Source organism: Salvelinus fontinalis, chromosome 24 (assembly GCF_029448725.1).
Source record: "Salvelinus fontinalis isolate EN_2023a chromosome 24, ASM2944872v1, whole genome shotgun sequence".
NCBI lineage: Eukaryota > Metazoa > Chordata > Actinopteri > Salmoniformes > Salmonidae > Salvelinus > Salvelinus fontinalis.
Genome location: NC_074688.1, coordinates 23,012,297 through 23,036,960, shown reverse-complemented (window position 1 = coordinate 23,036,960; position 24,664 = coordinate 23,012,297). Strand labels below are relative to the sequence as shown.

Below are 24,664 nucleotides of genomic sequence, written 5' to 3'. Positions count from 1 at the left end.
CTGGTAGGGCTAGATTGGGAATTGAGCCAGGTGTCATGAGGCCGGCTCAACGTGTCTGGTCTCCAGTACGTCTCCTCGGGCCGGCTTACATGGCACCAGCCTTACGCATGGTGTCCCCGGTTCGCCTACATAGCCCGGTGCGGGTTATTCCACCTCCCCGCACTGGTCGGGCGACGGGGAGCATTCAACCAGGTAAGGTTGGGCAGGCTCGGTGCTCAAGAGAGTCAGTACGCCTGCACGGTCCGGTAGTTCCGGCACCACGCACTAGGCCTAATGTGCGCTCCCAGGGTCCAGTATGCCCTGTTCCTGCTCCCCGCACTAGCCCTGAGATGCGTGTCCCCAGCCCGGTACCACCAGTTCCGGCACCACGCACCAAGCCTACAGTGCGTCTCAGCCGGCCAGAGTCTGCCGTCTGCCCAACGGCGCATGAACTGCCTGTCTGCCATGAGCCTGCAAAGCTGCCCGTCTGCCATGAGCCTACAGAGCCTTCCGCCAGACAGGAGCAGTCTGAGCCATCCGTCTCCCCAGCGCCATCTGAGCCATCCGTCTCCCCAGCGCCATCTGAGCCATCCGTCTCCCCAGCGCCGTCTGAGCCATCCGTCTCCCCAGCGCCGTCTGAGCCATCCGTCTCCCCAGCACCGTCTGAGCCATCCGTCTCCCCAGCGCCGTCTGAGCCATCCGTCTGTCCTGAGCCATTAGAGCCGCCCGTCTGTTCCGAGCCGTCAGAGCCGATAGTCAGTCAGGAGCCGCTAGAGCCAGTCGTCAGTCAGGATCTGCCAGAGCCGCCAACCAGACAGGATCTGCCAGAGCCGCCAACCAGACAGGATCTGCCAGAGCCGCCAACCAGACAGGATCTGCCAGAGCCGCCAACCAGACAGGATCTGCCAGAGCCGCCAACCAGACAGGATCTGCCAGAGCCGCCAACCAGACAGGATCTGCCAGAGCCGCCAATCAGACAGGATCTGCCAGAGCCGCCAGCGAGCCATGAGCGTCGAGAGCCGTCAGCCAGCCATGAGCGTCGAGAGCCGTCAGCCAGCCATGAGCGTCGAGAGCCGTCAGCCAGCCATGAGCGTCGAGAGCCGTCAGCCAGCCATGAGCGTCGAGAGCCGTCAGCCAGCCATGAGCTGTCCCTTAGCCCAGAGCGGCTATTTACCCAGAACTGCACCTCAGTCCAGAGCTGTCTCTCTGTCCGGAGCTGCTTTTCAGTCCGGAGTTGCCCCTCTATCCTGAGCTACCTCTCTATTCTGAGCTACCTCTCTATCCTGATCTATCCCTCTGTCTTGAGCTATCCCTCTGTCCTGATCTATCCCTCTGTCCCGGTGCTGCCCTTGTTGTCGATGTTACAAAAAGGATTTTGTGGGGGTAAGATGAGGGTGGACATTCATAGGGGGAGATGGAAGCTGTGATTGACTATGGTGGGGTGGGGACCTCGCCCGGAGCCTGAGCCACCACCGTGGTCAGATGCCCACCCAGACCCTCCCCTAGACTTTGTGCTGGTGCGCCCGGAGTTCGCACCTTATGGGGGGGGGGGGTTATGTCACGTTCCTGACCTATTTCTGTTAGTGTGTTATATGTGTTAGTTGGTCAGGACGTGAGTTTGGGTGGGCATTCTATGTTTTCTGTTTCTATGTTGGTTTATTGGGTTGCCTGGTATGGCTCTTAATTAGAGGCAGCTGTTTGGCGTTCCTCTAATTAAGAGTCATATTTAGGTAGGCGTTTTCACAGTGTTCGTTGTGGGTGGTTGTCTCCTGTGTCAGTGTTTGTCGCACCATACGGGACTGTTCGGTTTGTGTTGTACATCGTCATTTTATGTGTAGGCTATTTTTCCCTGTTCGTGCGTTCTCGTGTTTATATGTAAGTTCGTCGTTCAGGTCTGTCTACACCGTTTGTTGTTTTGTTAGTTTAGTCAAGTTCGTGTTTTCTTTAATAAATTATGTGTTCAAACTCCGCTGCGCCTTGGTTCCCTCAATACTCCTCCTTTTCGGTCGAAGAGGAGGAGGACCGCCGTTACAGGGGTACCATAACAAGGAAGTTAATTGAGACAAAATGTAAGACTATCAGAGCTAGTTTCAGGGAACTTGATTTAGATCTAAGTCAGTGGCCTAATGATATTCAAAAAAATGTGTAGAAGCCAATTTTACGTCACAAATGCCTTGCAAGTCAATAATTACTGATAGACAAGTTGGATGAAAAGTCCACGCTCATAGGAGAGGATGACATGCACTTCTGAGATCACAAACTTGCTTAGGATAAAATCATTTATGACAGGCTTCATATTTTAAACGTATTTGTTCGGTTGAAAAAAGGCCTGCTTCGTTCAAAGCAGGAAAGATTTTTTTAAGCACCACAAAATTAAATACATGGGATTTCTGCAGATATATACAGTAGCTAACACAAATTAGTTTTGTGGATAGAGAATCCAGTCAAATATATCACTGAGCTAACAATGCTGCAGGTCAGACAGGGAACATCATTCACAGTACTGAGAGGAGATACAGTAGGAACACTTCCTTGTTAAATAGCTGTGACAGTCCAGGGAGCTCCAATCAGTCTAGACAGGTGAATGGCTACAAATGATGGGTTAACAAGGTGGAAAATAAATGGAAATACATGGGACATTATTGAATTGGGACATTTAGTATTTATGTTATGAATGACTCCAGTAAAATTAACTTTCTTCTGATGAAAGTTGTGAACGAAAAGTTACCTTCTGCAGAGTGATGACATCATCAGCACCATGCAAGCCACATGATGACAGTCACATGAAACGCACGCATGTGATTGGTTGAAAGGAAAAGGAAAGTGGAAACATAAAAGATATAAAAATAGACAATGTAAACATGGACAGGAAAAACAGTTATAAGACTTGAAGACAAAATTAAACAAAACAGAAACTGAAGACTAACACAAAACAACAGTGAACTTTTGACAACACTGAAAACACAAGCAGGGACAAATGACAGGTTTTCCTCTGAGATAAATGATGACTTCAGCTACTGTGGCTTATGCTCTAGATTTACAGTCATTTCAAATACAATAACTTTCAAAATATGGTAATAAATGGAAAAGGGTACATCCCAAACCATCCTTCTCCTGCAAGACAAAATGATTGACAACAGAGGAAACGCTGCGGTATTTCCAATAAAGACATACATATTGGAAATACTGACAGAAAACAGCAGCATTGAAAAAGGGGACAGAAATACAAACGTATTCCTAATACTACTTAGTATTGCCAATACTGACGGACATTGTAGTATCAGTTGTACATGTACAACCTACACATGAATATTTGGGGAGAGTTAAGTTGTATCAGTAAATTACCATAGCTTCTTACTGTAGGTACTGTACAGTAAGAAGAGCAGCAGGTAATAGGGAGGGTTCTAGGCTATTTGTCTTGGTATAACAGTGTCTAAGTCAAATGCTAACTAGTCATAATAACTATGATCTTTGGCCTAATCCCTAATAACCGCATAACAAACCTGAGTCCTCAGTGAAAAAATGAAAAATGCCATCTAAGAAATCATATAGAAGAAGAGATATTGGGCAAAAATAAAGGCTTCATAAATTGTTAGTATGTCCGTACAAATCTGATATCTGCAATATAATATTACTGCAGATTAAAGGTATTAAACTATTTAGGTGAAATTGAGATAACAGAAAGCAAAAGAAACATGAAACAATATTTCATGACTGCCAAATCTCAATGGAAAATGCGGAGGCAAATGAAAGCCACACGAAATCCACTGACTGTATAAATAGACTAGACCGTTTTAGAACTGGAGACAGACTGTTTGCAAACACTTAGAAAGTTTGTCCAAAGTTCAAACTAATACTCAGAGTGAGTGTGTATGATGATGAGGCACTTACTTGCGTAAGAATAACCTGAGTTGTCCGACAGAAAAACAGATGACAGAAAATGAATAAACAGAAAACTACACAACAAGAGTGTGACAAAAAAGAAAGAAAATAAACTATCAAGGCTTTATGACAGCAGCATCAACCAATCAGAATGTCCTCGGATACCAAACGATCAGTTCAACTCTACATATGCAGGGCATGGCATAATATTCCTGAGTTAGGAGTGGGCAGACATTCCACTCCCAGTAACATTTACAACCAACAGGGGGCGATCAAGGGTAAGGAGAGAGCAAGAAGGAGAGAAAGAGAGAGAGAGAGAGATAAAGAAAGAGAACAAGGGTTGTCGTCATCATCCTAGCAGTGAGAATGCAAGCCTGTTGTGCAGTAAAAGCTTCTTCCTAGATTTACAAGCACAGCATAGGGCAAATATGTCTGATCTGAAGGTTCTAAGCCAGTGCTGACCAATATGTCTATGGTGGAGCTGACAAACAGACTGTATCAACAGGGCTGAATGTATTGATTCATTCTAATGAGGAAGTGCAATGGGTGGTGGCAAGGTGGTTGTTGGGGAGGTGAGAAGGGAGGTGTGAAGTGTGACTTACGGACAGGCTCTGTCTTGAAGACCAGAGCGGGGCTAGTTTCACCCTCTCCCTTGCCGTTGATGGCTGACATCTTCACCTCATAGTTGGTCTCAGGCTTCAGGCCTATGATGGTAACTTCACTCAGAACTCCTAAGATAAAAGTGAGAATTACAATTACTGACACATCCACAACCAACTGCACTCAGACAGAAATATCCATTTCAAGTAACAGGGATGCAGTGATTACAGACAACAACATGAGCCTTTTCTCTCATTTGAGGGTAAATCCATCCAGCTAAATTATTATATAGGACGGATGTTTCATTTAAAAAAGGCCAATGAATGAGAAAAAGAAACATAAAGAAGCAAAGCACATTTCCTTTTTTTTATCCCTCACATACTCTCTCTCTCTTTACCCTCGTAGTCCCCCCGTCCTGCCCCTGTACTCACCTCCTTGGACCTCATAGACCCTCTGCGCCCAGCTGCCCCTGCCCACAGTCTTCCATTCAGCCTGGTACCTGAGGACAGGTACACCCCCGGTGGCATCAGGCTCCTGGAACTCCACCCTGGCTGAGCTGGAGAACGGCTCCACCTCCCCGAGTGACGGGGCTGACGGGACATCTAGAGAGGAGAGGAATCACACAAAGATACTCATTAGAAAACTACAGTATATTTCATTCGATGACGACATTCAATATTAGATTCAAAATATAGAAGGATGACAATTTTGGATAATTAGCTACAGATTGTGATTGTGACTGACCAGCCTGAATGAGGAGGAACTCCTTGGATTCTGTGCCCATCTCATTGGAAGCAGTACAGTTGTAGCTCCCAAAGTCATTCTCAGACTCTGGGGTGACCTGGAACAGAGGAGAGAATCGATGCATGAAAGTGGGCAGCAAAGCATTACAAACACAAGGTGACTAAGATGCATGAGTCAGTTTGTTCCACTGTTGTTTGTCCATTAGAGATGCCTGTTTGTATTCCTCTGTCTCTGTGCTTCCCTCTACTGAATAATGAAAACACACTCAGTCTCTCCACTGGGGGAGAAACCTGCAAAAACTAGCTGTCACACATTAAATCTTTATGACATGTAGAGTGTTCTTAATTCTGTGTGTGTATTCGTGTATGTGTGTGTGCTCAAGCATGTGTGTGTGCTCATGCATCCGTGTGTGTGTGTGCGCAGTATGCCTATGTGTATGTGAGTGTGTGTGTATTTGAGTGGGTCTCTACCTCCAGGTAGCTGGCTGTGGGGCTCTGGAAAACCTTGGCTTTGGTGACGTTAGCGTTGGGAAGCTGAAACCCGTCCCTCAGCCACAGCATGGACACGTCACTGGGGTGGGCCAGGACCTCACAGCTGATGTTAGCTGCATTTCCCTCCCAGGTATACACTGTCACTGAGCCCTGGATCTTAGGGGCATCTATGGAGGAATGAACCAGCAATGTGAATAAGAGACTGCTGTCTTTTGTCTTAAATATTTAAAAGAGTAGGTTTTGGCACAAACGTTGGAAGCTGCAGGCAGTAGGGCAGGCCTGATGAAGACTGAACACTAGAGACAGTGGTTGCGTCCTTATTCCCTATATAGTATACTACTTTTGGGACCCTATGGACCCTGGCAAAAGTAGTGAACTATAGTGAATAGGATTTAGGATGTAGGATAGGATGCCATTTCAGACGCAGCCCTGTGACATGTGGAGCTCTTACAGCGGACTTCCAGGTAGGCGGGTTGAGAATCCACTCCGATGGCGTTGCGTGCAGAGCAGAGGTACTGGCCAGCGTCGGTGAACTTGGCGTACTTCAGCGTGAGGGAGGACACACGAGCATCACTCCTCACTACGACGTTCCCATCCAGACTCTATAGGGCAGGAAATCACAGGGTAGCAAGCAACAAAAGGACCTCTGTTTGCAGTACATCAATGTTAACCTCATATCCCATTGTGATCCATGCATTATTGAGAACCCATACATTATAACACTCTGTAGTTATATCATAGTAACACTGAACTCTGAGCCTGGAGACAAACCATTGTAGCATTGAGTGCTTTTCCTATGGCTGTACATTCAAAAGGTGATGACACTACACATGGCCTGCCCTTACGAGAGAGACCGAGTTACTGTAGAGAAAGATCACAACCCTCTGTATTGTATAGTACAGATGTGTACAGTAGCAGAGCACATCACTAATGGTTCAAGAAGCTGTATGGATGGAGCCATCAAGAGCTTTTCACACAATGGCTGTAGAGTGAGGTGGCTGGAATCAGATACTGCAGGCTATTTAGGTCTCAGCATGTTAAATGCTACTGGTGTATAGTAGTGGTTCCTGTGGACAGGATAACATGCCTAGATTGCACTTTTACACACAGCCTGCTGAGTGGTTCACTTTATCGTGTGAAATTCAACTAAACATTAATAATATATTGACATACTAAGTGTTGAATTATTTGTGTTCCCCAACAGTAACATACTGTCTGATGTATTGTTCATACATCTACTGTATACATATTAAAGGGTAGGCATTCTAGTACTGTACAAAACCCGTGGTTGATTCATGAAATGTCCACTCACTAAAATGATTCTATTCCTCAGAATGAACTAGCTACTTAGTCAGAGCAGTGCAAACTGTCACTGTCTCTGTAACTCTAAAGCAACACCATGCTGACTAAATTCAATAAGGGTTAAGACTCCAGCTTCAGAAGTAGAACCAAAGCATGTGAAATGGGGCAAGAGGGCAAAAACATAGTGTGCCTATACATACAAGACCAGTGTGCCTATACATACAAGACCAGTGTGCCTATACATACAAGACCAGTGTGCCTATACATACAAGACCAGTGTGCCTATACATACAAGACCAGTGTGCCTATACATACAAGACCAGTGTGCCTATACATACAAGACCAGTGTGCCTATACATACAAGACCAGTGTGCCTATACATACAAGACCAGTGTGCCTATACATACAAGACCAGTGTGCCTATACATACAAGACCAGTGTGCCTATACATACAAGACCAGTGTGCCTATACATACAAGACCAGTGTGCCTTTACATACAAGACCAGAGTGCCTATACATACAAGACCATGCCAATTAAAACTAGAGCAGAAACCCTGCTAATGGCTAATAGGATTGATGTTCGTCTCAAGATACACTACTTTAATTCATTAACGCCAGATACACAAGGTCTAAATAAACATTAATGTACGTAACCTGGCGTCGGGGTCGGCTACTCTTGTTGTTGTTGTTGTTGACACTGAACAGTCTGGGTCTGCTACTCTTGTTGTTGTTGTTGTTGTTGACACTGAACAGTCTGGGTCGGCTACTCTTGTTGTTGTTGTTGACACTGAACAGTCTGGGTCTGCTACTCTTCTTGTTGTTGTTGTTGACACTGAACAGTCTGGGTCGGCTACTCTTGTTGTTGTTGTTGACACTGAACAGTCTGGGTCTGCTACTCTTGTTGTTGTTGTTGTTGACACTGAACAGTCTGGGGCGGCTACTCTTGTTGTTGTTGTTGACACTGAACAGTCTGGGTCTGCTACTCTTGTTGTTGTTGTTGACACTGAACAGTCTGGGTCGGCTACTCTTGTTGTTGTTGTTGTTGACACTGAACAGTCTGGGTCTGCTACTCTTGTTGTTGTTGTTGTTGACACTGAACAGTCTGGGTCTGCTACTCTTGTTGTTGTTGTTGACACTGAACAGTCTGGGTTGGCTACTCTTGTTGTTGTTGTTGTTGACACTGAACAGTCTGGGTCTGCTACTCTTGTTGTTGTTGTTGACACTGAACAGTCTGGGTCGGCTACTCTTGTTGTTGTTGTTGACACTGAACAGTCTGGGTCGGCTACTCTTGTTGTTGACACTGAACAGTCTGGGTCTGCTACTCTTGTTGTTGTTGTTGACACTGAACCGTCTGGGTCGGCTACTCTTGTTGTTGTTGTTGTTGACACTGAACAGTCTGGGTCTGCTACTCTTGTTGTTGTTGTTGACACTGAACAGTCTGGGTCGGCTACTCTTGTTGTTGATACTGAACAGTCTGGGTCGGCTACTCTTGCTGTTGTTGTTGTTGACACTGAACAGTCTGGGTCGGCTACTCTTGTTGTTGTTGTTGACACTGAACAGTCTGGGTCTGCTACTCTTGTTGTTGTTGTTGTTGACACTGAACAGTCTGGGTCTGCTACTCTTGTTGTTGTTGTTGTTGACACTGAACAGTCTGGGTCTGCTACTCTTGTTGTTGTTGTTGTTGACACTGAACAGTCTGGGTCTGCTACTCTTGTTGTTGTTGTTGTTGACACTGAACAGTCTGGGTCGGCTACTCTTGCTGTTGATACTGAACAGTCTGGGTCGGCTACTCTTGCTGTTATTGTTGTTGACACTGAACAGTCTGGGTCGGCTACTCTTGCTGTTGATACTGAACAGTCTGGGTCGGCTACTCTTGTTGTTGTTGTTGACACTGAACAGTCTGGGTCGGCTACTCTTGCTGTTGATACTGAACAGTCTGGGTCGGCTACTCTTGTTGTTGTTGTTGACACTGAACAGTCTGGGTCTGCTACTCTTGTTGTTGTTGTTGACACTGAACAGTCTGGGTCGGCTACTCTTGTTGTTGTTGTTGACACTGAACAGTCTGGGTCGGCTACTCTTGCTGTTGATACTGAACAGTCTGGGTCAGCTACTCTTGTTGTTGTTGTTGACACTGAACAGTCTGGGTCGGCTACGCTTGTTGTTGTTGTTGACACTGAACAGTCTGGGTCGGCTACTCTTGTTGTTGTTGTTGTTGTTGACACTGAACAGTCTGGGTCTACTACTCTTGTTGCTGTTGTTGACACCGAACAGTCTGGGTCTGCTACTCTTGTTGTTGTTGTTGACACTGAACAGTCTGGGTCTACTACTCTTGTTGTTGTTGTTGACACTGAACAGTCTGGGTCTACTACTCTTGTTGCTGTTGTTGACACCGAACAGTCTGGGTTTGCTACTCTTGTTGTTGTTGTTGACACTGAACAGTCTGGGTCTGCTACTCTTGTTGTTGTTGTTGACACTGAACAGTCTGGGTCTGCTACTCTTGTTGTTGTTGTTGTTGACACTGAACAGTCTGGGTCTGCTACTCTTGTTGTTGTTGTTGTTGACACTGAACAGTCTGGGTCTACTACTCTTGTTGCTGTTGTTGACACCGAACAGTCTGGGTCTGCTACTCTTGTTGTTGTTGTTGACACTGAACAGTCTGGGTCTGCTACTCTTGTTGTTGTTGTTGACACTGAACAGTCTGGGTCGGCTACTCTTGTTGTTGTTGTTGACACTGAACAGTCTGGGTCTACTACTCTTGTTGCTGTTGTTGACACCGAACAGTCTGGGTTTGCTACTCTTGTTGTTGTTGTTGACACTGAACAGTCTGGGTCTGCTACTCTTGTTGTTGTTGTTGACACTGAACAGTCTGGGTCTGCTACTCTTGTTGTTGTTGTTGACACTGAACAGTCTGGGTCTGCTACTCTTGTTGTTGTTGTTGTTGACACTGAACAGTCTGGGTCTGCTACTCTTGTTGTTGTTGTTGACACTGAACAGTCTGGGTCTGCTACTCTTGTTGTTGTTGTTGACACTGAACAGTCTGGGTCTGCTACTCTTGTTGTTGTTGTTGTTGACACTGAACAGTCTGGGTCTGCTACTCTTGTTGTTGTTGTTGTTGTTGTTGTTGACACTGAACAGTCTGGGTCTGCTACTCTCACGCCAGTCCAAACCACTGTTAACTCATGTTAGGTGTCGTAGAAGAGTTGAACTTCTAGGGACCTCTGCATTTTATTTTGCATGGCTTTGAAGTTCAACACCCACACATTGCAAGTGAACCATCTCATGAATGCCTCTGTGTTGTTCAATTAGCTACAGTAGGGACCAGTCTGGGGGACAAACTAAGCATGTGGCTCAAATAGCACCCTATTCCCTACATAGTGAACTATTTTTGACCAGAGCCCTATAGACCCTGGTCAAAAGTAGTGCACTACATAGGGGATATGTTGCGATTTGGGAAACTACCTAAGAGAGGAGTAGCGCTCATTAGTTCTGTATTCAAACTCAACAGAAGCAGCATGTCTGGGGCATTAAGTATGCCTGAGGAAACGTTTACATAACACAGACACAGCAGTCAGTCCCCTTTTCATTCCACCCCCATCTTCCTCCTCCACCTCCTCCCTCCATCCCCCCACCTTCTCCAAACACTGACAGGGATAATTACATCAGAGCTGAAAGGGTGGTCAGAGAGTGTGACTGTGTCCCGCCAGCCTTGTGCTGCACTCACATATGCCACCCCTTATGTACAGGCAGGTCCTATTGTGGTTCTTGATGAAGAAATATAGACCAGGCACATTAATACAATCATGATGTAGTGTAGATAGAACATTCAGTTCCCTGTTTTTGGGCTGTATTGTAAGGTCAAAGAGGGTCAACTACAGCTCCTCATCGTGGCCAAAGACTGGACAACCACATGGCAGACCAGACCATGATATACAATCTCATTTTGTCCAGAGGAAGAGCATTTCCTTCTGTTCATATGCAACGTGAGAACATAGATTCATTAAAGTTTCATAACTATGGTTTTCAACAACAGAGAGTTTATTAATAATGCAGGGTGGTGGTGCCTATTGGAAACATCAAGCAATTTTTGCTTAGCTCGATCATTTGTGCACCCTAGACCTTATTCCCTGGAAAGAACGGGAACAAACATCCTTCACCAGTTGTCTGATACCTGGCTACAAAATGGATGAGCTAGGAAAAAGAACATTCAGGTCTCAAGGATCATTTTTCAGCCTGATGGTTCACAGAGCGAAGCCACTCTAACAAACCAGAGAGGACGGATAAGAGTTTCTCCATCAGTTTCCATGACTACAGCAACAATAGAAAACAGTGTTGAACAGAATTCAATATAGTGAAAGAGGATGCATGGGCATGGTATATGGTAGATAGTGATGGGTATTGGGTACACTATAGAAGCTATACCTTGTGTTGCTCGGGCCGAGTCCAAGAGGCCTGTAGAGGACACAGACAGAATAGAACAACAAAAAAAAGCAAAGCAATCCTTGGACAGGAATCCTTATCCAGTACCTCACAGATGGAACAAAGAACACTTCACAAGCATGCAACTGTACAACACTGCCCCACTCCTGTCCAGAACGTTGACCTGCTGTAGTCCAGTGAAATGGGCTAATGCTAAAACTATAACCCAAGCACGCCATTCCATTGTTTTTGACACAATTAGACTCATCAACCTTTACGTTCCTCAGTAGTATTAAACTACTCGGCATTAACCTATAAATAGCCTAGCCAGCGAGCTAAACAGGTTTTAATGACGTCATTTCAACCCATTTAGCCTGCTGGGTACATGTTCATGTGTAAAGAATAGACATAACATTGGAGTTAGCTAGCATGGAGGGATGCTGAAAGAAAGAAAAATCATAGAAACATTTCTCCATATATCATCTTCAAAATCACATTATTAAGAATTGTTTTCATGATTATGAATCATAATGAATCCACATTTAATATGAAGTTATATAATGAACACAACATTTAACACTTAATTCAGTCCAACAAAAGATAGTTAAACGTGATTTTAAAAAGTATTGTCCACCTCTGAAATAGATATACTTACAGAGGATTTATTTTCTCTGAATTCTGCCATAATACATATTATAAAATGCATGCTTTATGGGTTTCCTAATGTTAAGGAGAAACAAGAGGCATGAAGGAGAGATGATTGATAATGGACGACGACGTAGTGATGAATGGAATGGAGTATGGAAGGCAGACAACAAGCAAAATGGTAAACAGCTTTCCATCAGATGCAGAAAATAACCAAGTGTCCCATCTGCTGAAACGTACTGCAGGCAAAAAGGCCCAGAACTCAATTCATTATTAATACAGTCAATCTTAACATTCCTTCCAGACCATTCTCTCTCGTTTAGAGCTGGACGCCTTCCAATCACTCACAGATGAGTGAATAATGAGTGAATTCATCTGGATTCTATCTTTAATAAGGGCTAACCTATACCACTGTAGATTCACTGCCTGTCACAGAGAAACACAACACACACATCTGTCAAGAGACTAGTTAACAGTGGGAAAGCTTCAGTCACACTGCAGGGCAGAACCACACACATTAACAGACCAGACTAATAATATGTCAAGTAAAAGATCCTGAGTGAAGACTCATCCTAAGTAGGGAGGGGTGTACTGTATATTGAGCCATGGCATGTAGCTAAGGTAGATAGTGAATGTATTAATAACAAGAGTAGAGTCCGCCCTGGACTGGTCATATGATATTAGTTTTCTTTACGGTCCACTGGGGTGTGGCGAGACAGGAGAGACACACATAGCAAGACAGGCACATTTAACACCTGATGTCAGAAAAGCAGTCAGGGACCAGACCCCACAGTGCAGAGGAGGAGCTGCTGCTCAATTAGCTCCGTAATACCGGTGCTGCTGCTCATTATTACAGGACGCATAACTAACAGCACCCCTGGTCGCGGCTGGTCTGACACAGCACTGTGAGGTATGCAATTGAGTTGACACATCACTGTCAGACCCATGTTTTATTTTTGTTTAAACAATGGGACATGGACCAAAAGCAAATGATGGTGAGAGCTGTAAACACCATGCATCTAATCAGTTTAGTGCAAACCAGCACTAAATAACATCCCATCAGACAAAGGTAATTTCCAGGCAGCACTCCTCATCCTCTGGGTAAGCAGTGAGCAGCGATCCTCTACTGTTGTAGACGAGATTTTCGAGAAGAAACACTCACATAACTATCTCACTTGACACCACACAAAAGGCATCCTCTCTATAGTCATAAACAGCCCAATAGTAGGGTATGGTTACAGGACTGGGCTGGGTCAGTGTTTTTTGATGACCCCTGACTGGAATCAGTTAGGAAGCTCTCCATCATTTATCCTGGCTAGCAGCATTCCAACTGTCATACCATAAGAACAAACTGCCATTCAATGTCCAGACAACCACATTGTACCACCACTGACCAGACAGGCACATACAGTGGGCTCCAAAATTACTGGTACCCCTGACTGGCAATGCACAAACAATACTTTAAAAAATATAAACAATATAATTATAGAGATAAACTCAAAATTCCAACATGTGAGAAATACTGTACTTTCTTAATGTTTCAATGGAACCAACCAAAATCACACAATTATTTAATACAAAATACATTTCACCAAAATCAAGGTTTCATAATTATTGCCACTCCTCATTCAGTACTTAGTGTAACCACCTCTGGCAAGGATTTTTTCCTGTAATGTTTGGCAAGGTTAAGGAACACATTTGGAGGGATTTTGGACCATTCCTCTATGCAGATCCTTTGAATATCCTTCACATTCTTGGGTCTAAGCATGTCAACTGCACTCTTCAACTCAACACACAGGTTTTTGATTGGATTGAGGTCCGGAGACAGAGATGGCCATGGCAGAACATTGATTTTGTTGTCACAGAACCATTTCTGTGTGAATCTTGAGGTATATTTTGGGTCATTGTCTTGTTGGAAAGTCCACATACAGCCAAGTCCCAGCCTTCTGGCAGAGGCAACCAGATTGTCAGCCAAAATTGCCTGATACTTGGTGGAATTCTTTATGCCATCAATCTTAACCAGTGCCCCTGGACCTCTGGAATTAAAAAAGACCCAAAACATCACTGACCCCCCTCCATATTTCACCGTGGGTATGAGCTGCCTCTCCTTGTATGCATCTCTGTTTCGACGCCAAACATGCCGATGCTGTATCTGACCAAAACGTTCAATTTTGGTCTCATCTGACCAGAGCACCTTTTTCCAGTCATACTTTAAATGACGTCTGTGTCTTGGGGTCAGAAAGGGCTTTCTTCTGGCAACCCTTCCAAAGAGCCTGTGGTTGTGGATGTGGCGTCTGATGGTGCTTTTTGGAATCCTGGTGACCCCAGGCCTGCAATTCTTTCACAGTGATTCTTGGGGATTTTGTTGCTTCTCTCACCATCCTCCTCCCTATCCTGGGGGGCAAAATGCATTTGCGTCCTTTCCCCGTGAGGTTTTCAACTGTTCCATGTCTTTGGAATTTTTTAATAATTGCGTTGACAGAGCTCAGTGGTATTTTCTTGTAGCCATTACCAGATTCATGAAGGTCTACGACCATCTGTCTCTTTTGAACTGCCAGTTCTTTTGTTTTCTTCATGGTGTTGGATGACAAAGGGATATTGCATGCGTGTTACCTTATTTAGTGGAACAGGAAGTAATGTAATGGCTCAATATAGTTCCTTAAGACTTAGATAAACTTAAATAAGTGGCATTTAATTCCTGGTTTAATTTTGGTAGATGTTATTTACAATAATCTTTAAGGGTGCAATTAATTGTGAAACCTTGATTTGGAGGAAATTGAGTTTTAATAAAATCAATAATTATTTTGGTGGGTTCCATTGAAACATTAATAAAGTACAGTATTTCTCACATGTTGGTATTTTGAGTTTCTCTATAATTATATTGTTGATATTTTTTTTAAGTATTGTTTGTGCATTGCCAGTCAGAGGTGCCAGTAATTTTGGAGCCCACTGTTGATGAGCATTGTGTTGGAACTGTAGCTCGAGAACAAGAGCCTCTCTATAGTAGGTCCCTACTCTACCAGTGCTTAGTAAAGCAGGCCCTTGTATTGAAAGCATCGTTCTGTTTCAACACCGCTCCCTGAACCAATCACGTTATAGTGCAGCAGCCAACAGCAGCCAGCAGCACCACATGATTGAGCTCTCTGATCATTCAGAACACTTCACCTTCAAATGTTCATTCCCAAGAGTTAATAGCTACTTTCCTACTCTCTTTCCTACGCTCAACTATCTGAATACTAGACCGATCTCATTGTGCTTCAATGGAGCACATTATCATAAATTAGGCAGCTCCAGTAAGATTCAATACACAGTAATCTACAGCATATGCTGTCAACTGAACAATTCAATATCTGGTCATCTGTACCACGTTTGAGTTCTGATGAGCTTTGAAGAAACCCATTTTCAAGCACGTTTGCTCGTCTATTCCAGAGCCTGAATGTTCTCAGATAATTGCAGCTTGCAAACCTTGTAAATCAAGTAGAATATTTAATATATATTCAAATAACCCAGCCTTTCATTTTGCGAGATAATGTCCTAAGCACGCATACACATTTCATTTACATTTGAGTTATTAAGAATTGTTACAACAAATAAGGGGGCTGAAACAACAACGTAACTACAACCCTTGCAAACAAAAACCCTTCTTCAAAAACAAATAGGAGTATGAGAGCACTAGAATAGAAGAGTAAGCTGGTTTAAACGTGTTTATGTAATAGCTAAAGCATAGTGTCCTCTTGGAACACAATGTTACCATGGCATGTGTTACCCACATTTAGGCTATTCTATGGATTCAATCATTTTGTCAATCTGATCCTCTCAGTTGACATCTCAATATCTCTGTAGTTATAAATATGTGACAGGGTTCATTTGTCTGCCATCACTATCGTAAACGTGTAGGGAGAGAATATGCTGTGTTGAATAAAAAAGAAACCCTATCCTTTATAAAACCTTTTAGGCTATAGCCTACATTTCCTCAGACAACAGTCAGACTCAGAAGACGAGTGGAAGCTAGCTGAGGGAATAATACACTGTGAATGCCCTGTCAACAGAGATAATGGTAATCCAGCACCTCTTTACAGCAGGAACTACGTCCATTTCTATGAGTACAATAGTCAGCAGACTGGAGAATGTAAAGGAACGTTAAAGCACTGAGATTGGTGGCAATGATATATGTAGCATGACACACTAGCGAATAGCACACCACAGCATGCACATGCACACACACTTGTAACACAGACACGATTCTCACAAATATCCCTCAACACCAATTCCACACAGGGAAAACAAAACTGCAATTGTCATGCTGATAGCCAATGAGCCAAATAATAGACCCATATAAACAAGTCACCATAGTAGCTGGATAGATAGAAGACTATGGCACATATTTCATGTGAGAGTTAATCATTAGCTTACCCTTTCACCTGTCCCCCAACCCAATTGAGCCACAGCTGCTATGATTAGTGCTGCTAGCATGGCAGATGAGGCACAGCCAGGTTCAAAAACAATTAGCAGCCATTTTCCAAATCACACTATCCTGGCTTCTCGCTAGTAAAGACATTACCTCAGGATCATTGTCCACGAGACCCACAGTGCCAGACCACCGCTGTGAAGGGGTTTCTATTCCTTAAAGCTCCTGTTTTTAACTATGTTCCTAATGATAATTCAATGGAGGCTGCTAATCATTTCTTCACCCCCCACCGTGGAGAGATGGTTGTGCTAGTACAACACAGGACAGATACAGATACAGACTTAGGCATTTTGATTTTAGCTTCAACCTTGACAGAATGATTGATGATTGATGACAGATATGCAGTGAGACATATCGTCTACATGAGAGGACAGCGAGGGACACAGACTGAGCAGCAGTAGGGCATGAGGCTGCCCCGATGGATGGAAGGAGACGGAGATGATCGGACCAGGAATGGCAACACAGAAATGAGGAGGTCCTCTTTTAAAGGTCATTACGGTAACCATGCTTTCTTCTGACCTCAGTAGACAAGGTAGAGGAAACCCCCAAAGTTTAAACATTCAGAATCACTCTCTTGCAACGCAATAGACAGGCAATAGTCAGGCTATATTTGGAAAACATGCAACTTTGAATCGATTTCATAAACCCTGATGAGATCATATCTTGAGGATTTTCAAGGAATATTGACTGAAGAGCAGACAAGAAAATTCCATAAAAATACTTATTTGATTCTATCAGGGTTTTTGTTGAATCTCATACCCCATACGCAATTTGTTCTATCAATTGATTTTGTTCCATTTCTGTGCCACGCTGATTTCATACCTGATAGATCCTGTTAAGATGTGCCTGCAGGGGAGAGAATGTAGCGATGTAAACTGACCTTCCCGGCGGCTCCGCCTATCTACACTCCTCCTATACTGTACAGGTACCTACAGCTTGTCTCTGATGGAATGGCCCCACCATTACCTGTCTATTGGACTAGATGAGGTCATTGGTACTACAGGGAACTAGCTATATGGACAATGGGGCATTATATGAAAATATAAGATCCATAGATTACTGTATGCAGCAGTCTGCAGGGGACAAGCAGAGGCTGCTATAGGAACATAAACTATATATACGAAAGTATGTGGACACCCCTTCAAATTTGTGGATTCTGCTATTTCAGCCACACCCATTGCTGACAGGTGTATAAAATCGACCACATAGCCATGCAATCTCCATAGCAAAACATTGTCAGTAAAATGGCCTTACTGAAGAGCTCAGTGACTATCAACGTGGCACCGCCGAGTGCTGAAGAGCATAGCGTGTAAAAATCATCTGTCCTCGGTTGCAACACTGTCTCTGGAAGCAACGTCAGCACAAGAACTGTTCGTCGGGAGCTTCAGGAAATGGGTTTCCATGGCCGAACACCCGCACACACAAGCCTAAGATCATCATACGCAAGCGTCGGCTGGAGTGGTGTAAAGCTCGCCGCCATTGGACTCTGGAGCAGTGGAAACACGTTCTCTGGAGTGATGAATCACTCTTCACCATCTGGCAGTTTCAGTATGACAATGCCCCCGTGCACAAAGCGAATACAGAAATGGTTTGTCGAGATCGGTGTGGAAGAAATTGACTGGCCTGCACAGAGCCCTGACCTCAACCCCATCGAACACCTTTGGGATTAATTGGAACGCCGACCACGAGCCAAGCCTAATCGCCCAACATCAGTGCCCAACCTCACTAGTGCTTTTGTGGCTGAGTGGAAGCGTCCCCGCAGCAATGTTCCAACATCTAGTGTAACGCATTTCCAAGAAGAATGAGGCTGTTATAGCAGCAAGGGGGGGGGGGGGGGGGGGGGGCAACTCCATATTAATGCCCATGATTTTAGAATGAGATGTTCAACGAGCAGGTGTCCACGTACTTTTGGTCATGTAGTGTAGGTCTAAGGTGCTATAGGGACGAGGTCTAAGATGGGATGGTAACTAGGTAGCTACGAGGTAGTAATATGAACTTCACTGTGTGACCTTCTATTAGCTAGCTGCTGCTCTGGGGCCATACTTAATCAGTAGAGATGAACCTGGCTAAGGGAGCCTTGCCATGTTTAAGTGAAACACATCCCCTGAGTGTCCCTCTGCAGTGGGACACAGCCCCAGGCTGGTCTCACTCTGTGGGCTGACTGTACCTGCTCTCCCTCAGTGAAGGTGCGCAGGCCGAAGCTCCAGTTGATGGTGGGGGTGGGGTCCCCTGACGCCTCACAGGTCAGAGTCACCTGCTCCTCCATCTCAGACGTGCTCTGATTCAGCAGGAAGGTGATCTTAGGTTTCACTGTAGCAAAGACAGACACACACAGAGCCATTATAACCAACCTGCAGTGACACTCACCTGTATGACCTACAGTATAGCTACATTCACAGTGTGCACACACCCATTACAAGCAGCATGCAATCCCATAGTGACAACAATCACCTGCCAGATCTGATGCTAGTACCTAGGGCTATAATCACAACATAACCCCAAAATAATCCCTTGTAAAAATCCTCCCAAAGTGAATAAATATAGATAAACCATTGATAAACCACCAGAAACCCATCACACAGTCAATCATCTGTCAGTACCAAGTGAGAGGAGTCCCTCACCAAACACCCTGAGGCTGAGTTCCTGTTCGCTCTCCCCAGCCTTGTTCTTAGCGATGCAGGTGTACTCTCCCTCATCCAGCTTGGCCACCTCCATGATGGTCATCTCTGAACCGTCCTCATTAAAGCTGTACTTGTCTCCTGACTCCAGAAGAACACCGGCCCTGGGGGAGAAGAGACGGGGAACACACACATACACACACTCTGATTACAATCAGCTTTTATGAAACGATGAGAAGCGACCTTCACGACACAACTAAGTTGCTAACTACGCTTGATGATAATTTGTATCAAATAAATATAATAAAAGACTTCAAAACAAGTATTTTTTCCCTTAAATTAACTCAGACTTAATTCATATTAGCACAATTCAGTTTTATCAAAATAATGTTTCAGTGTGACATTGAATCGCTCTTTCCAAATGAAAATGTTTCTCCCAGTCTTCAATCATGATCTCTCTAGAGACTACAACAGAGAACCATTTACTTCTCGGCAATGACAATGACCCTTAGGGTCAAGGTTTGACCACAGATAATTACATTGTGGTCTCTTGGACCTTGAGCAGGAGAGAGAGATTGTGAGAGTGAAGGCAAAGCCTACCACCTTGACTGCTGAGTTAAAATAGATCCTCCCCCTTTACCTAAGACTCAAACCCAAAGACAAGTGTCACATGGAGTTCACACCAGTCCTTTCCCTCACCTAGCAACAAGGGGAACAGCTCCTCTAACTCTTCTAAGAAGGTGAGAACAACACACTACACTACCAACCAAGAGCAGGGGACTATCACTCGCATTGGTGTTGGTAGCCTATGGGTTCCATGGTCAGATGGACATCTGCAAAACACTGGTTAGTGGACCAGGCTTGAGTGTGTGTGTGTGTGAGAGTGTGTGTGAGAGTGTGAGTGTGTGTGAGTGTGAGTGTGTGTGTGTGTGTGTGTGTGTGTGTGTGTGTGTGTGTGAGAGTGTGTGTGAGAGTGTGAGTGTGTGTGAGTGTGAGTGTGAGTGTGAGTGTGAGTGTGAGTGTGAGTGTGTGTGTGTGTGTGTGTGTGTGTGTGTGTGTGTGTGTGTGTGTGTGTGTGTGTGTGTGTGTGTGTGTGTGTGTGTGTGTGTGTGTGTGTGTGAGAGAGAGAGAGAGAGTATGTGCTCCAGTCTTACCTTGCCCAGGTCACCATTGGCTCTGGGTATCCATCAGCTGCACAGGTCAACATGGCAGACTGGCCCACGCCTGCTGTGGCATTCACCTCCGACTGCCACACCCGGATGGTAGGGAGCACTGAGGGAGGGAGACATATTAACACACCTGAGACCATGCATAAGACTCCCTGTCAGCAAAGTTACTACAGCTGAAATCCAGCCCACAGTTGTCTGCTGTCTAGGATGTTGATAGATGACTTAACACCACAAAATGTTGGCAAACCCATGAATAAAGTGACAAGGGAATAGAGAGGGAGGAAGAAGTAGGCTGACCGTTGACGATGACCTTGATGATCTTGAGGTCGATCTCTCCCCGGGCCATGAGGCGGCCCTCGCAGGTATACGACCCCTCGTCTGTCTTCTTGATGCCTCGGATCTGCAGGTGGTTGTTGGGCAGGATCTTAAAGCGGACTGAGAGGAGAATCAAATCAGAATGAATATGTAATGGATGAGGTATAAAAAGGCTTTTCAGACAGAGATCCCTGTACACTAGAAAATCTCCCTTTCTATGTAAATTCTTTAATTAAAGTGTTTAAACAGTTTCATATTCATACCCACCAGTTCTAATATTAGTCAGAGAATGGCTGAAATGGAACACTGTCTGACAGCTGTAGAGGGACTTTCTGACATGGTTGAGTAAAAACGGTGACAAGGCTGACAGTCAAAGACAAAAAACAAAAGTGGAAACAGGAGAAATGTAGGTACCCTTTAGGGTTACACAATTCTGATAACTTTACCCAAATTCCCAGACTTTCCCCAAATCCTGCTTTTGGATTTAAGCAGGTCCTAAATCCTTCAAACTGTATTTGTGGAAAACATGGACATTTTGGGAATGTTACTGGGATTGTGCAACCCTACTCCAGGCTAAACGGCATCTATCTCACCATCTTTCTCCATCTGAATCTTCGCTCCTTTGTGTTTCCAGATGATGGTGGGGGGAGGGGAGCTGATGACGTCACACACGATTTTGGCGTTGTCCCCTTCATTGAACTCTTGGGGGGAGGGGGCGTTCTTGAAGATGATTCTTTCTACAAGACAAAATACAAGAATGTTAGTCAACCATTTAAAACCATGAAGAACATAATGGGTGTATCCCAGATGGCAACCTATTACCTACATGGTATACTAGTTTTGACCAGGACCCATAGGGTGCACTACACAGGGAATAGTATGCCATTAGAGATGTAGCAATGGGTTCATTTAACTGTTTTCCTCTACACCTCAGCCTCTTAACTGCCTTTATTCTGATCACATTAACATGTTGTGCCTGGTGGGAAACCATAAAGGGTTTATATGATGGACTGCTGATGCTTGGCAGCGTCTAGCTATAGAAGCCATTAGTCAGAAGACATGCACAACAGACAGGTTCATTAGGTCTTGTTTTAATGCTCTTTGGAGGGGTTTATTGACTGATGGAAAAATCCATCTCCAGCTGAAAAACAGAAAATAAAGACATTTTGCCCTCAAGCCCTCAATAAAATGTTCGAGCTTTTCCGTCAACACTATCCTGAAGATTGAGGAAATTTAATCAGCTAATTTTCCTTAAAGAAAGCTTGGGGTTCTTAATATAACAATTTAACGCTCTGTGATCAGGACATCCCCCTGAGATTATACTATTTCATAATGCAAACACACACTGGTTTTGAACGGGACATCTAGCCTACGTCCCAAATGGCACCCTATTCCCTAAATAGTACACGGGACTCCGATGGGACTCTGGTCAAAAGTAGTGCGCTATATAGGGAATAGTGTAGATTATAGGGAGGGATTAGGATGCCCTTTTGGACACATCCCTAGAGAATAAAGAAGGAGAAGCAGCTTACGGTAGAACTTGACGTTGACGGTGGCTTCTGCTGACTCGTCTCCGTTGGTGGCCAGACACTTGTAGGTTCCAGCGCTGTCCACCCCGGCCTTGTAGAGCGTGAGGGTGGACGAGGACTCGTCGTTTCGGGTTACGGTGATCTCTGGTTTGTTGGGCTCTATCTTCTCCCCGCTCGGCGAATACCAGTCAATCTCCTTTGCTACCCCAACAACTGCACAGAGACAAGAGACGGTTAAATGTGTTTGTTTTTGTATCTAACTAGAGAATCATTACGATCACATATTGGTATCACAATGTTGAGTCGCTCTACGAGACAAATAAAGAGCCACAAAGAAGAGCATCAACCTAGGAAACAACCTATACACCTTATTAAGAAATAGTACTCTGTTATCCTAGAGAAGGTTACAGCTACCTTGTTCCTGTCTAGTGGCCTGACAACTGTCTACACACAGCATATCAGGACAGGACACAAAAGGTCAGTGTATATGCAGTACTGCACAATGGGATCTAAACAATTCCAAAGAGACAGTGGTTTACTACAGTATAATGATACAAGGGCAAGCTTACCTTCACACAGAAAGAACTTGGACTCTCCGACACTGATCTCTCCCTGGGTGGGTGTGATCTCCACTTCCAGACAAACTGACAACAGAACAAAATAGACATCAGATTAGACAGAGCAGTACATGGAAGCAAAATGTTACGTATGTGTGAGTGTGTGTGTGTGTGTGCGCGCGCGCGCGCGCGTGTGAGGGAGAATGATAGAGAACAGAGAGAGACAACATTTCATTAATGACATGTGATATTAAAGCTTATGTCTGCAGTGCTGTTTATAATTTATAATGCAGGCGCTGTGCCTGTGTCTCCCAGTGTTCTTCATTCCTTATCAGTAGTCTTCTTATCCTCTCTGCTAGTACAGCAGCCTGTCATTATGGAAAGCATTGCTTGCTCTTTGGGCTTTTAGGCTGGGTTCTGCTGTAAAAAGGGCTTGATAAATTAATTTGATTTGATGGAAACCTCCAGTTCTGCCACAGCTAACCATGACAGACAAAATAGAAAGCTAGTTGGCTTTATTACTGCAACCACATGGGCATAGGCTACTCCTATATTCCCTATATAGTGCACTACACTTAGAAAAAAAGGCTTCCAGAAGGGTTCTTCGGCTATCCCCATAGGATAACTCATTTTGGGACGCAGACCTCGACCCCTCCACAGCAACAATATCCTACTGGTAACCAAGCTCGGCTGAACCAGTAGGAAGCACATGAAATGGTAAACAAAACACAGCAAAGAGAAAACTGGCTGCAGAGAGAGAAAGAATTTTGTCCATGCCTGAGGTGATACAGTAGCCTCCATCTCAGTGGTGTTGATAGCAGCAAGCAGGTAGGTAGGTAAGGTTCCACTTGACAGTGGAGCAGGCAAGGGGGGAGAAAAAATGCCCCTTCCAAATCAATTGTTCAATCACAACACAGAAATCTATTCCAAGCCATGGCTCATGCCTCAGAGAAGCACCTCTGGCAGATTGATTGAGGCTTTGCTTTATTGAAAGACCACGTTAAGACGATGCACTTGGCTGACACCCGCAGAGAGTAAAGCCTTGTTCACACTGGCAGTATGAAGTGACACATTTTCTTTTGCATATCCGATTCGAATCTCATATTTTTCCTGCAGTCTAAACAGACAAAAAGCACATGGAATCAGATATTTCAAACCACATTTTAAACCACCTTCATGTCACCTGTGTCTGAATGGTCAAATCTGATTTATTTGCCCTTAAATGATTTCTAGACTGTTATTTGGCATACCTTGTTGCTTGCTAGCTACACTGTTGACAGTTTGACAAGAATACGAGGTAGCTAACTAGCTTGTTAATTGTTTACAAACAATGAATGAATGTGCTAGCAGGCTAAACAGCTACCTAGTTAGCTAGTTGACTGCTATGGCTAGCCAAAAGTGACATGTTTTGAAAGTTGGACCTCCCAAGTGGCACAGTGGTCTAAGGCACTGCATCACAGTCACAACCGAGAGACCGGCCACAACCGAGAGACCATGGGGCAGGGCACAATTGGCCCAGCGTCATCCGGGTTAGGGGAGGATTTGGCCGGCAGGGATGTTCTTGGCCCATCGCGCACTAGCGACTCCTGTGGCTGGCGGGAAGCAATGCACGCTGACACAGTTGCCAGGTGCACAGTGTTTCCTCTGACACATTGGTGCGGCTGGCTACCGGGTTAAGCGGGCATTGTGTCAAGAAGCAGTGCAGCTTGGCTGGGTTGTGTTTCAGAGGACGCACGGCTCTCGACTTTTGCCTCTCCCGAGTCAGTACTGGAGTTGCAGCGATGGGACAAGACTGTAACTACCAACCAATTGGATATGACGAAAAAGGGGTATTTTAAAATGATTTGTTTTTACAAATTTGCATCATCTTATCCTTTGAGGCTTTAAAACTGTTCTTACACTATGATTTCAAACATTCAAAGCAACATGGAGACTTCAATGGCAGGCA

At 44.5% G+C, this 24,664-nt stretch overlaps 1 protein-coding gene across 6 annotated transcripts in view; it reads right to left on the bottom strand.

Annotated features, from left to right (window-relative positions):
• ncam1b (neural cell adhesion molecule 1b) overlaps positions 1–24,664 on the bottom strand; it is a 118,470-nt gene that overhangs the window by 12,968 nt on the left and 80,838 nt on the right. For 3 of the 6 annotated variants that reach the window (XM_055880218.1, XM_055880222.1, XM_055880221.1), the window contains exons 2-15: positions 22,729–22,803; positions 22,163–22,372; positions 21,224–21,367; positions 20,613–20,750; positions 20,301–20,418; positions 19,150–19,310; positions 18,696–18,838; positions 17,351–17,374; positions 11,419–11,448; positions 6,148–6,298; positions 5,676–5,863; positions 5,206–5,302; positions 4,893–5,063; positions 4,464–4,592 (exon numbers count right to left, since the gene is read on the bottom strand). In XM_055880218.1, the coding sequence (XP_055736193.1) occupies positions 4,464–4,592; positions 4,893–5,063; positions 5,206–5,302; positions 5,676–5,863; positions 6,148–6,298; positions 11,419–11,448; positions 17,351–17,374; positions 18,696–18,838; positions 19,150–19,310; positions 20,301–20,418; positions 20,613–20,750; positions 21,224–21,367; positions 22,163–22,372; positions 22,729–22,803 (1,779 nt within the window). The remainder of the gene's footprint in view (positions 1–4,463; positions 4,593–4,892; positions 5,064–5,205; positions 5,303–5,675; positions 5,864–6,147; positions 6,299–11,418; positions 11,449–17,350; positions 17,375–18,695; positions 18,839–19,149; positions 19,311–20,300; positions 20,419–20,612; positions 20,751–21,223; positions 21,368–22,162; positions 22,373–22,728; positions 22,804–24,664) is intronic. The other 3 variants (XM_055880220.1, XM_055880223.1, XM_055880219.1) reach the window with 2 other exon arrangements.